The sequence below is a fragment of the Branchiostoma belcheri genome, unplaced genomic scaffold, assembly GCF_001625305.1.
Source record: "Branchiostoma belcheri isolate BF01 breed outbred unplaced genomic scaffold, Haploidv18h27 scaffold72, whole genome shotgun sequence".
Lineage (NCBI taxonomy): Eukaryota > Metazoa > Chordata > Leptocardii > Amphioxiformes > Branchiostomatidae > Branchiostoma > Branchiostoma belcheri.
In genome coordinates this window covers 454,646-467,632 of record NW_017804376.1, presented here as the reverse complement: position 1 = coordinate 467,632, position 12,987 = coordinate 454,646, and the positions used below count along the sequence as shown (strand labels likewise).

General features: G+C 45.2%; 1 protein-coding gene across 1 annotated transcript; it reads right to left on the bottom strand.

The window, feature by feature from the left end:
- Positions 1-333: 333 nt before the first annotated feature.
- Positions 334-12,205, bottom strand: LOC109485030 (calcium-activated chloride channel regulator 4A-like). The gene is made up of 14 exons (XM_019788424.1): positions 12,020-12,205; positions 9,727-9,878; positions 9,092-9,234; positions 7,275-7,567; positions 6,624-6,890; positions 6,135-6,259; positions 5,527-5,626; positions 4,731-5,036; positions 3,869-4,093; positions 3,315-3,419; positions 2,693-2,873; positions 2,041-2,214; positions 1,530-1,766; positions 334-1,200 (listed from the first exon to the last, which is right to left on the bottom strand). Exons 1-14 carry the CDS (start codon positions 12,182-12,184, stop codon positions 704-706), a joined length of 2,970 nt encoding a protein of 989 aa, XP_019643983.1. The 5' UTR covers positions 12,185-12,205; the 3' UTR covers positions 334-703.
- Between the last annotated feature and the right edge of the window lie 782 nt (positions 12,206-12,987).

Genomic DNA, 12,987 nt, shown 5'->3' with positions numbered 1-12,987 from the left:
TGTTTGTCTTTGACCCTTAGTGATGGTCACTAATGACCACAAACACGTGGCTTATACTTGCTTTGTTTAACATAACCCAATCGTACTAATAGACCTTCGCCATTAGGCTTGTTATTTGAGTCGACTCTGTACCATTCTGTATTATATTTTGATTTTGTTGGTGTCTTATAAGCCCTTTTGGGCTAGGCGGCGTGTAGTCGCAAGACACAATAATAAACTTTCATTCGTTCATTCATTCATGCTTTTATTGAGTCAGGTCAAAGAATTTAAACGACCATAAAAGACACAGACCTTACCCTCACTCCAGAAAGAAAACGAAAAATGAACGTCTGCATTCACGACTTTTATTCAGCAAATTCAGCTCTATTACAGCTAGCGTTTCTAAAGTGGCATCTCAAAGCGGTCTCATGTCGCCTGTTCTAACTTTGAAACTAGCCCATCGAAGATAGGTGCGTTGTGTAAGGTTTGCGGTTACAGAGACCTGACAAAGATACAGAGATCTACAGAGATCAGACAAAAGGGCAGAATACATGGAATTTATAGATTGTAGTTGTTTGCATTTATCTGTTTCATATGTGACAACTCAACAAACTGATCTGCGTGAAATTGCTATCGCTAAAAATCGCATTGGTTCGATTTCGTTAAAATGTGGAGAAAAGAACATTTCGAGACATCTAGTACCTACATATCAGAACGAGTGCAGTTATGCTGTAGGTAAAGGTTCGTTCTTGGGTTGTCCCTTTTCCAAACCAATACCGTCCGGGACCGGTGTTACCGACACTCGTTTCTTTTTCTTAACGCAAAAGCGCTTTACCAACAGCACTGTCAAGACGGCGACCACAGCAGCAACGACTGCACAGCTGACAGATACAGCTATGATGAGCGTGCTGTTGTCGGGGTTGCTTGGTTGCGACAGGGGCGGTGTAGTCGTTGGTTCCGGGATGTACTCGAGGTTTGCTGCTGCCAGGTTGGACGGTTGTGAGCAGTTTCCCGCCGCGTCGCACACCCGGAGAGCGAACACATACGTCACGTTCTCCCCCCTCTCAGGTACCCGGATGACGACGGTTTCCAGGGTGCCGGGCGGGGCTGGTGACGTCAGGTCTCCCAGCAGCACTTGAGAGTCGCCGACGACGCTCGACGCTTCAAAGTCGTCGTCAAGCTCCGTGAAGTTTCGGCCGAATCGTAGATCGGTGAAGGCGGCTGAGGGAAAACAATTTGTTACATTTCGTCGCTAAGGCCACACTGACTTAACTTTTATGGATAACATCCTCTGAAGACACTGAATTCTTGAGCTCCGTGGAGGATCGGCAGCCTGGGTGCCATCCTCCGTAGTTACCGCCGGCTCCCTATTGTCGCTGGCTACCATGGACTATGGAGGATGGCACCCAGGCCAGAGCCTCGGCAAAGGTGAGGACAGGAGAAAAGGCAATGCGTGCGTGGATATCATCCATGAAATTAAACCTAACAGGACTTAACATGCAGGAATCTGTGACAGTTTACCAAGCAGACAAAAGAAGACAATAGCCCACCTGGTCCTCCTTGGTCGAAGTCGTCCCCAACAGCTGTCCATGTCAGAGCGACGGTGAAGTTATCGTGGGACACCTTGATCACCTTGAGGTCAATGACCCGAGATGGCGGGCCGAGGTCCAGTCGTTGAAGGCCACCAATAGGAACGTCTGTCAGCTCAAAAACGCCGCCTGGCGCCATCCGCTGGAACTGATCCAACGGCTCGGAATGGACTGCATTTTTGTCAACTGCGAAGGCCTCTGAAACAGAAGGACAAAGCTTACAGCGTCTTTCTTTAACAATACCAAGATATCAAATACTTCCAAACCCTACAATACTTTGCATTCCATTAACTAGCTTGCATATCACTAGAAAGCTTTAAACAACTCCTGCAATTAAATATGCAAAGATTGAGTGTAACAAGTCGTTCGGTGTGATATAGCTAGCCGCCACCGCGCCGCGTGCCTGCGAAGCTGGTGTGTTACGCCGAAGGGCGGTTATACCGGCTATACTGATACAGATACAGATACATACCTGCGTTTGTGGACAAGGCGGCCCTGTGACCACGCCGTCCCGTTCCGGTCACCACAATGGAAGCTGCCTCTCCGTCGTCGTTGTTGACCTTGACCGACACGCTGTAGCGGCCTCCAGCCGTGAAGTTCAGGAAGTAACGCGAGTAGACGCCGTCATTTCTGGTGATGTCAGCTCCTGTGGGCAATCAATTTTTTTTCTAGACCTTTAAATTTGTTTCACTCATTTGATGGCGTTTCAGCACCATGGAGGACCAGATGGAAAAAGAGGGGGAGAGAGGGACAGGAAAAGAAAAGGAAGGAGGATCGTTTTAATGAACGAAGATTTTTATTGTACATAGTTGGTACATTGTTCTAAGTACAGTTAATAAATGTGTTATATGTACACATTTGTCTGAATGTCATATTATAGAATGCGGATTCTGTTTCTTCTTGCTTTTTTTGCAATGATGGCAATGTAAGAAGAGCAAGTTTTGATATGAAAATTGTTAGATGACTAATGTTAGTAAGACAACTTTTTTTTCAAAGTAGTTAGAAGTGAATGAAAATAGTAGTTATATGTATTTTATGTAAGAGGACTCCAGGAAGCGTAGTGGTTGCATTGTCAGATTGGAGATTCCTTAATAAACAAACAAACAAACAAAAATCGATGTTACCTGCACCGTTGTCCAGCAGCTGCAGTTCATCAACATCGTCGCTAGGCGGCTTCTCTATGTAGGCGGTGACGGTAGCCCCGGTGACGGGCAGGTAACCCTTGGTTACGGACGCGCGGATGGTCAGGGCCGAGGGCTCACCGGAAGAACCGTTCAGAGAGATGGTGCTGACCTGTGCTGTGACCTTGATAATAATAATAACTTTACTGCGCAACAGTTGTACAGGGCCAGGGTACAAAGAATGCATCTACTACTAGTACATATCAACTACATTGATGAATGTTAGACATCCAGGTAATACGATACGCCAAAAAGCAGTTACTCAAGCAACTGGATATTATTTTGAAAACGTCAGACGTTTCAGCTAGTATCCACTAGCTTTCGTCAGTGACTGACATATCAACTACATTTTCATAAGGCTAATCTAACTAATACAGAAGTGGGTGGCTAGTATGAGATATCAACTTATACAATCTTTGGAGGAGTTTCTAATATCCATACAGTCTTTAATATATATCACTATGTATAGCATGTAGGGGTTGTCACAAGTCAATATGTATTTGAATTTGCTTTTCAAGTTCATCGTGGCAAATGTTGGAAAGGAATCTGATAGTCTTGTGTATACCTTGATAGGATGGCTGTCCGGAGAAGCGCCCTTGCAGCTGACCAGGATGTCCACTTGTTGGTAGAAGTAGTCCACGATGGTGATGTTATACGACCACTCCCCGGGCTGGGCAAGCAACATGACAAAACAAGAAATGCTTTTGAAAAAACATACCCGGCGACAAGATGGGAACAGCTGGTTGGGTAGCGTGAGTGTGATGACGATGTGTGAATCAAATAATTGGTCATCTTGGTGACTTGAATTTGACTACTGCTAATAAGACTGGATTTAGATGCACAACTGTAATGTATCATGGGCTCATTCTAACTGAGATGTGATATTTTATTATAGTTTATCAGCAGTTACGTGCAGTAAAACAGTGTGTTTCATTCGGCCAGTCTTCTCCTCCAGACTTCTTTCATTCATATGATAATGTGTCCGATACCCAACCACCCAACGTGGTTGTCAGGGCCTTGTGTGTCCCCGGCAAAAATTCTGTAAATTGTGATGAAGCACAATCGTATGTTATAATATATCTCTGAAAACAATAACAGGAAATGTACTATTTCAAATACCTGTGCTACACCTGGCACCTTCACTTGAATGGTGTCGGCCATCACGTGATAGTTCGGGTCGCCTTGACCAATCACCGTGCCGTTAGGGGCTATGATCTCAATCCGAGGCTCGACGCCGCCGTTCCACATGAAGGTAAAAATGGCGTCCCTCCCCTCGCTCTTCTCGATGTAAACTTGGTTCTCGTAGTTCTCTCCTGTGTTCAACGTCTTCGTTTCACTGACGAGCTGGATAACAAAATGTGGTCGAGCAACGGTCAACCTAATATTCTAGCCTTTTTTCTAAAGGAAGTAATATTATCCATCCGGATAAAATTATAGATCTGCAGTTCAGGTTTCGAACTTTTTATTCAGCCTGTCACACAATAGACTGATCCTGAAGCCCCGCCCACCTTCGTCAAAATATACAAATGCAAATATTTGACGGTCGAACCGCTGCCCTTCTCTCATTGGTTGAACTTCTGTTGGACCTACACTCACTCAATCACTCACTCACTCACTCACTCACTCACTCACTCACTCACTCACTCACTCACTCACTCAAACTCAATCCTCTTCTGAACCTAGTGGTTCTTGAGGCGACAGGAAGGATTTCCATCTGGCCCTATCTGCATCTGCGTCCGGGGCTGTGTTCAGAGTCAGTCCCCTCTCTTTTAGGTCTCTCTGTATTGTTCTCCTCCACGTCTCTTTTGGATGCCCTCTATTTCTTTTTCCTGTTGGTTGCCATGTTAGGGCAACTCTTGTTATTGAGTCTGGGGGCATGCGAAAGACGTGACCACACCAGGCCCATCTGCGCGCTGCAATGGTTCCAACAAGTTTGTTGGACATACGGAATCGGTTTATTCCCAGACGCCCAGTTACCCACCTGTATGGTCGCCTCCCCGCCGGTTCTGTCGTCCCTGGACAGGACGGAGGTGATGAAGGCGTCGTTCAGCGCCGTGGAGTCTCCCTGTTCCCCCGAGTAGAAGTACGACTTGCCGCCGGTCAGCAGCGCCAGCGACTCGATCTGCGGGTCGGCGTCCCGCTTGTAGGCCAGCGTGTCGATGATGACGCCCTTCGCCAGGACCTGTGGGGTGGCAGTGGCGATGTCGGGGACTTCGTTCTCCTGACCGTCACTCATCAGGAACAGGATCCCGCCGCTAGGATCGCCACTAGGATGGGCTTCCAACACCTGGAAGATAAAAAATGAAATGTTACATTTTGAAAAGGGACAAGGCGCAGTTGAAAGCTTGGGATTGAGAACCCTTGCCCTTATCCTCGAAAAAAAATGCAAATGAAATAAAATCCAATAAAAGAAATTTAAAAAAACGAAAAATAAAACAAAGTAAAGCAAAATAAAATGCGGAATGCAAAATAGAATGAAATGAAATAAAATGCGGAATCGTTTTGTTAAGTCAAGGTATAGTCAGATCGTCCTTCTGAGCAAACTAGCTGTCATGATCAGTTCGGTGTGTTTGGGAGCCTCGGACGCCATCCCTCGACGCGTTAAAGAACCCAAAACACATATTAAGAATATGGTGACTTGTTGTGTCCTGCGTCTCTCCCACAACTCGATTACCAATTAACAAACTCTTTGCTATACTACGTCCAGAGCTAGATATAGGAGGGATTGGGTTCAATCTCTCTCGAGCACAGTGTGCATACTTCATCAGGTATCATACCTTGACGCCTTCCAGAAGGGCACAGCCGATACAAGTGGTGCCGCCCACATTACTGGGGACCCTGTTGATGAGCGAGGTCCGGTCGGCGTTACTACTGATCCTGAAACGAACCAAACTATCCATCAACTCTGGCTCAAAACTAGGGAAGGGTGTCACCATAGCGGAATTAGGAAATTTTTATATGGGCACAACATCTGATTCAAAGACAGAACCTCTAGATTCCGAGGTATTCACCGTACCGACACCCACTCACTCACCAAGTCGAGTTTCCTCGCGATCGACTCCAATGACTGTTTCCATCTGTTCCTATCTTTCATTTCTACCACCAGGTTTCTTGAATTTTCTTCTGTCAAACTTGGTGTCATATATTAATCGGTAAATGTAGTTTATTATTGGATGGTTTCGATTTCATTTTCCATGTGTGGGTTCCCACAATAGTAGCTGATGTATGATTTCGTCCTTTGCTGTTGTAGAGAAGGTGACGATACCCACCCAGATTTCGTCCTTACTTCTGTAGCAATGTCCGATGAACGGCCGCACATTTTCGCACAGCTCACTGTTAGACCGTACCGACATGACCACACAATGCCACAGTTGATGTAACTTACTGTATGAGTGGATGGTACGTGTTTGCAGCTGTAGAGAAGGTGACGATGCCCAGCCAGCTGTCGTCCAGCACCGTGTTCCGGATGAAGTGGGTGGCGGCTTGGTTCAGTCGGCGGATCGGCTCGCCCTGAGGACAACAACATCAAGGTGACTAAGGCCCTGCCACCGTAAGCAGAGGGTTCAAATGTTCCCGCGGGAGCATGCCCCCGGACCCCTCTAGGTTCGCCGCGCCTGCGGGACACAGGCGCGTGTCCCAAACCGTTCCTGGGGACTGAGCACAGTTCTGGACACGCGGAGGCCATGACATGTCCCAAACCGTGCCTCATCCCGCAAATCACTTTATGATTGACAGAACTTCCGGACACGGTTCTGGACAGTCAGGCTGTATCCCGTTCTGTACCCTCTCAGGCACAGTTTGGGACAGGCACGGTTTGGGACACAACACCCTCCATTCAATATTGCCAGTTACCGCCTCTGTAAATTAACCCTACCCGCATGCTTCCTGACGTGTCCAGCACCAGCACCATCCTCGGTGCCTGCTCCTGCAGCAGCTCGAAGTCCGGGACGGTCGTCACCACCTCCCTGGGCGGGTTGGCGCCGTTCGCGAAGTCCTGATGCTTGTTCATGACGTCCCAGGCGCTCTGACCTTGACACATGACGTTCTGCTTGTTTGGCGCTTCGCGGTTGTGTGAGGACAGCGGGCTGGCCTGGGCGCCCTGGCTGAAGAGATGCTGGCCGCTATGACAGAACTCCTCCACCTGGCCACGGGGTATACGGTAAGGATTTTTTGTTATATTCCAACAAGACGTGATGGGGACACACTCAAGTTTTTTCAGCTTATATTATGCCGCCACCAACACGTCTTTGCGTTTATATACAGTTTTGATATGACTGCTCTGGGTTGCAAATATGTATACTTACTCATTGATTTATTTAATTATTCAAAATGCAAGAGGAGGTGCGACGTTGCCGGTATTATTCAATGTCTGCAAATGACATAAGCCAGGTATTCATTATGACGATCAAATTCTAGCTTTCCGTCAACTGTGGATAGCCTATACCAGGCTTCGGGAAGCGGCTGGAACCCGAAGCCTGGTACAGCCGCTTCCCGAAGCCTGGTAGAGGCTACCTTACGGACTCACCTGTGGCAGAAACTGCATGAACATGTACGACCCCGTCGCGCGGTTCCGATTGAAATCCGGAATGAAGCGACAGTCGGCCTCCGGAAGTCCTGTGACCGGGTCCGTCTGGCAGCGTGCTCCGGTGACGGGGTTCTGCGACAGTCCGGCGGTGTAGGCGGAACACCTGACGGGCTGGATGCCCCTGGAGGTGGACACGTAGAAGTGCGGGTACGATCCGCCTAACGGGTCGTCAAACCCGTACTCGTCAAACAGACCCCAGCGGAGATGGCCCCACTCGTGAGTCATCGTTTTACCTGTGAGAAAGAAGTCAAACCTCATAATAGCAAGCGTATAGTAGAAGTATTTTCCAGACAGTAGTTGTCTGTTCCCTATCACTGTATTATACCGTATAGTATCTTTGTCTCTGTATAAACAATTAGCCTTTGGGCATGATTTTGCAACTTAAGACTTGTTATCATTCTAAAGTTTAAAATTCCTGAATTTCTGTCTCTCTGAGTTAATATTCGAGATTTCTGTAACCATTAGACGTTCACAGCTTTTTTTGATATCTATATCAGTATCATATTTTGAATTTCTAAATTAGTACTACTATTGTTACATACATGTATTATCTATGTAGACTATGGTTGTATTATCTGACAGTGTATATTTTCGACGGTACATGTATATGAGAAAAAATTGAGGGAAAAAGAATGTATGAATTAAAAGGCTATCGGCTATGCTTTAGCTAGGCAATAGGACATGAATTTTCGTAAGGCCGATTGGGTCCTTCACCTTCCAAACATATGCCACAGTTTAGACACACTCAGTCTACAGAGTAACGATTAATGTCCCTGAATACCAGTAGCGTGCGCGTGTGTTACACAAGCTCTCTCGGCCGGAGGTTAATGGCCCCCACCCCAAAAGCTTGTGGCAGGATAGCTGTAAGCCGCGCGGACCGTTCCCTTCCATGAAGTCACTATAGGAATTACTATGGTAACCAACGGGGGGGCGCCAGGAGCGCGGCTTAGTCAGGCCAAGCTTGTATTTAACCTTCTTGGTCAGGCTATGACTACCAGTTCCCAAACCGGACATGGTCTGACTCAGCACGTGCTTTATCTACACTCTCTAAACCCCATCCAAACAACCAGATTAACCGGATTAACCATCTTTTTCAACCACTCATGCCCTAGGTCAAACGCACCCAACTTTCCCAGGTAACCTTTCAAAATCATCCTTAAGCCTGATGAATGAACTGAATAAAAGTGCTGAGTCAACTGACATGTTATGACTTTATAAATGTACGACGTGCAAGCTACCAGATTAGTTCAACTGGACATCAATCAGAGGTAGTTTTATTCCTGACACTTGTCTTGTATAACGGTGTCGGGCACGTATTGAGGCCAAACTCTCCACCACTTCACAAGAGTGGCATGTAAAGGTCCGGGCCGTTGTAATCTTAAAGGCAATTTCATGACGGCAAAAGAAAACCTCTTCTGAATGAGGAAATATGTCTGATATTGACATTTATTCGCACATTTTCGTCTTCATTTCATAGTTGAAACATTTGAAATAGCCAAGCTACATGCGGCGTCTCTTTATTTTTGGGTAGCACCCATAGAAAGCTAGAACCAGCCTACGATACAAAAACAAGCAACTAAAAAGTTGCTTTCCGTCGGGAACATCACCTTTTTACACCACAGATATCAGTATGCTATGGGATGGATTCAACTTACTAAATTAAAAGAATGACCAAAAAACAGACTTTAGAAATCCAGTTTTGCCGCCCTGAAATTACATTTGATGCATTTAAGCGTTGAACGAAAGAAGTGCCTTACCGTATGGTCCCCAGGTGGTTTCTCCGTACGGCCTATCCACGACGTACCTCGGCGTCAGGTGCATGTAGTCCCCGCCCACCCCGCACCCGCCGGGCTGGTGCACGTAAGGGCCGTCTCCATAGATGGGGTTCTGCACGTCCACTCTAAAATAGTTCAAACGAATAATAACATTCTATTTCATAGAATACTAGTATACTATGAATTTCATAGAAGTACTGAGGTGCTGTCGGCTCCGGTCTTGAGGTGTCGCCAAAAATACTACTAGCTTTAGTATTTTAAGGAGAAACAATTAATGTTTCTATGCGACAACTTTTTATTGAAATCGTTCATATAGTTTTCTAGTAGTAGTAGTAGTAGTAGTAGTAGTAGTGGTGGTGGTGGTGGTGGTGGTGGTGGTGGTAGTGGTGGTGGTGGTGGTGGTGGTAGTAGTAGTAGTAGTAGATAGTAGAAGTAGGCGAAGTAGTAGTAGTAGCAGCAGCAGCAGCAGTAGTAGTAGTGATAGTCTTATAATATTGTCGAAATATAGAAGACGTACAAGTAATTTTTGGTTATATACAACTATACAACGTGTAAAGCTTTTTTTCCCACTTGAAGGTACTTAAGTACAAGTAGTTGAGTAGTTGGTTGATTTTTACCTGATGTTCGCCCGGTCGAACGTGGCTGTGCCGGGCGGCAGGTAGTTCGGCTGTCTGGACCAGGTGTTGGGAATGAGGATCTTCACCTGCTTGAGGAAGGTCCGGCTGCGGGTGGCGATGTAGAGCGCCTCGGAAGCCTCTGTGAAGATTTCCTGTGGGAAACAAAGAGGGAATGGGTTGCATTTTTAGTCAGGTACATCGGTTCAAACCTTCTCTTGTCAAAACGTGTGTTGGGGTCTTTCATGTGTAGAGGCAAAAATAGTTGTTGTTTTTTTATATTGCTCCACGTAAAAACGTTTATTATTGAACTACTTTATTTCAATACGTATATTCAGATACTAGTATATGTATGTGTCCTACTTGTCACGACGTACTTGACTAGCGTGTATTTTACTCTCAAGTGAAGCCTACCTTGCGTGTTTTCTTCAAACAACAACGAATGCAGTTTCGGAGAATCGTGATTGGACACGGTTTGAAAGGAATGTGTGGCACGTGGACCAGATGTGAGGAATGCGAGTTACCCGAATCGCGGTTTGGGTGGTTTCATATGAACAAGGCCTTAGATACCTACATATCATGTACATGTTGCAGTACACCCGGTGCTAGAATAATTTCGTCTGGGATTGTCATGAGTCAACTACACCAGGTGGTGTGAGTGGTAACAGACAACAGCCTCTGCTATGTTTGCCTTCAGGATTAACACCAAATACCTGGAGATTGCGAACTCTACATTATAAGTAGAAAAAGGATAAGCTTTACCAAAGCCAGCTATTGGGACCCAAGTTTGAACAGGACAATTCGACACAAAAATAACTTTTGTTACTTTTATTGTGGAGTCGGTAATCTCTTGGTTTGTATTTGGTTCTGGGCTCTGCGTTAGAAATAGAAAACGTTCTTTAGGTCGAATTTACCAGTTCAAACTTGGGTCCACATAGCTGGCTTTGATTGATAGTTTTCCATCTTCGCTTGACGTGTGTATAAACGTTAAAGTAGAAATACTTGCTCCTCCATGACTATAGGGGTATGTTTTTAAAAAGTCAACTTCTTTTGTTCAAAGTTCGTCCCGGCATATGTTAGACGGCAGGTATTTCCGTTGTGTCAGCTTTAAGAGTTGTCCCACTTCAAGTCGAGATTTTTCACTCTCCAATGAAAAGTAAAAAGTACTACTTTGTATAGGTTCAAATTTAGACAAGCTGATTAGATCTTTGGTGGAAAACTCCAACAATATACTGTACCTGTAGACTCTGGGCGTTATTTTTTCGGGGAGCGACGCGAGTTATGCCGCAGTTGGATGGTTATGCCGCTGAGGGAGTTTGCTGGGGAGAGAGGGTTCGTTTCACCGCCCAACAATTAACGCCGCCGCCCCACAAGTCTGCGAAGGAGGCTACTGTAACTGTGTTAACAGTGTGAACTCCATAGTGTCGTTTTCAAACGATTTGTAGTTGCACAACGGGTTTCTTTCTCACCGCAATGTTGATTTAAGCTTGTAAAAACGAGAACTTGTACACAAACAAATTTATTTCTTTAACACCGCGTGAAAAGATTGAAAGGCCGACCTGTTCAGGGATTGTAAGGCAGGGACATTAACTTTCATTCACGTTTTGCGTTGTTGTTGCACGTACCATGTTAATTTATACGTACGAACAATAACTCAATATCAAACCTTAGTACGAAACAAAAAAATCGAGCGAGATTATTGATGAATGAAAGTGCCAGTAGTAAATACGGCTTTGGCAAGTGTGCTGCCATTTTAAACTGCAGTAAACAAAAACGTTCAAACTTGTTTCAGGTTGCCGTTGTATCACTTGTTCCAGTGAACCTTTCTTAATCTGTAGCCCACAATGTGTATAAAGTTCACGAGAAAAAATTTTTAATATTGCTCTGTTAGAATTCGTTCACACAAAATACTCGTATCTGACGATGTGCTTTTTGTTACATAAGTACTGGTGGGCCGACGTTCTAAGTACAGTTTAGATAAGCGTGCGTTTGTAGAAACTATCACACAAAATATCTGACGAAATGTTTTCCAATAACTTTTCTGGGGCGCGTACTTATCGAGAGAATGCACAACTACAGATCAGAAATCGTTTTCATCTGCCCTGCGTGCGAGTGCGATTTAACCTTTACCATACTGAAGTAGCTATGTAGCCATTTAATTTGCCCAACGATTCTCTATTGGTTGCCAGACTATTCGGCTGGGGGAAAGTTAACCGTTATGCAAGGGATGTTGCTCATTTTTTACTCATTTTTCTTGAGTCTTATCTTTGGCGAAGAAAAAAAAACTGTCCCGAACCTTAAGTCTGTCCACAATCTGTTGGTCCTCCGGAATGTCCCTGTGGATGGCGATCAGCACCTCTGTGTACTCGTTATTCTGTAGCTGGATGGCGTTCTGAGCAGCGTCAGACATCCACATACAGAAACACACGAGCACAATCAACCGTAGAGCTACAGACGCCATGGCTCAGCCGGCTTCTCTCAACACCGGTAGGTCAATGAAGACCGAGACTAGCCTCGTCAGCTCATTATATACTGCCGTGTGATTAACCTGTATTTATGCACACAGCACCTGATAATACTGTAGTTTGTTTGCAGTTCAGATGGCTACCGTTGGATGCCGTTGTCATGACTAGATGGGTTTGGGCTGATTTGGGCAACTTGGAGACATTCGTAAACAAAGTTGGAACTTTTAAGTACTTGTAACAAAATTGATGGTGCCTAAAGAGTAGGGTTACTTTACATTTTTACATAACTATTTACTTGTGTATTTGGATACTCATTTAGGACAGATAGTCATTACATAAAAAGACATTTGTATCAATGAAATAGGAATAAGATCATTTACATTAGCCTGAAATGTGCAAATAACGTACTTTGTAACCTTTTCGTTGTCCCGTTTGTCCATGGGAAAACACACACCTACATGGGTCTCTATATCATTCGTTCTATCTAAGGTACATTGACTGCACATAATCTACTGTATTTTACGGCGTCTATAAACTGCACTTCGACACTTCCCGCTAGAGGTCCTTTCTCGTTGCTAACGCCTCTGACCGCAGCAACGACATTTACAGGCGAGATTTCGCCTCACAAATGTTTTACATCAGCCGGCATTGTTAGAGTGGATTTTCTGTCGGATTGAATAGCATGTCTATCAAACCTTATACTTCAAGGCCAACATGAGGGCCTGCAAGGGGGGGGGGGGGTTAGTGATTACGAATTACGCAAAATTTTCGCCGCCTATTACGAATTACGTTAAAGTCT

Excerpts from the sequence above, each read along its gene's own strand:
- LOC109485030 (XM_019788424.1), bottom strand. The coding sequence starts at position 12,184 with ATGGCGTCTGTAGCTCTACGGTTGATTGTGCTCGTGTGTTTCTGTATG. Across the intron at positions 6,891-7,274 it reads TCATGCAGTTTCTGCCACAG|GTGGAGGAGTTCTGTCATAG; the intron begins GTGAGTCCGTAA and ends CCCCGTGGCCAG. Across the intron at positions 6,260-6,623 it reads ACACGTCAGGAAGCATGCGG|GGCGAGCCGATCCGCCGACT; the intron begins GTAGGGTTAATT and ends TGTTGTCCTCAG.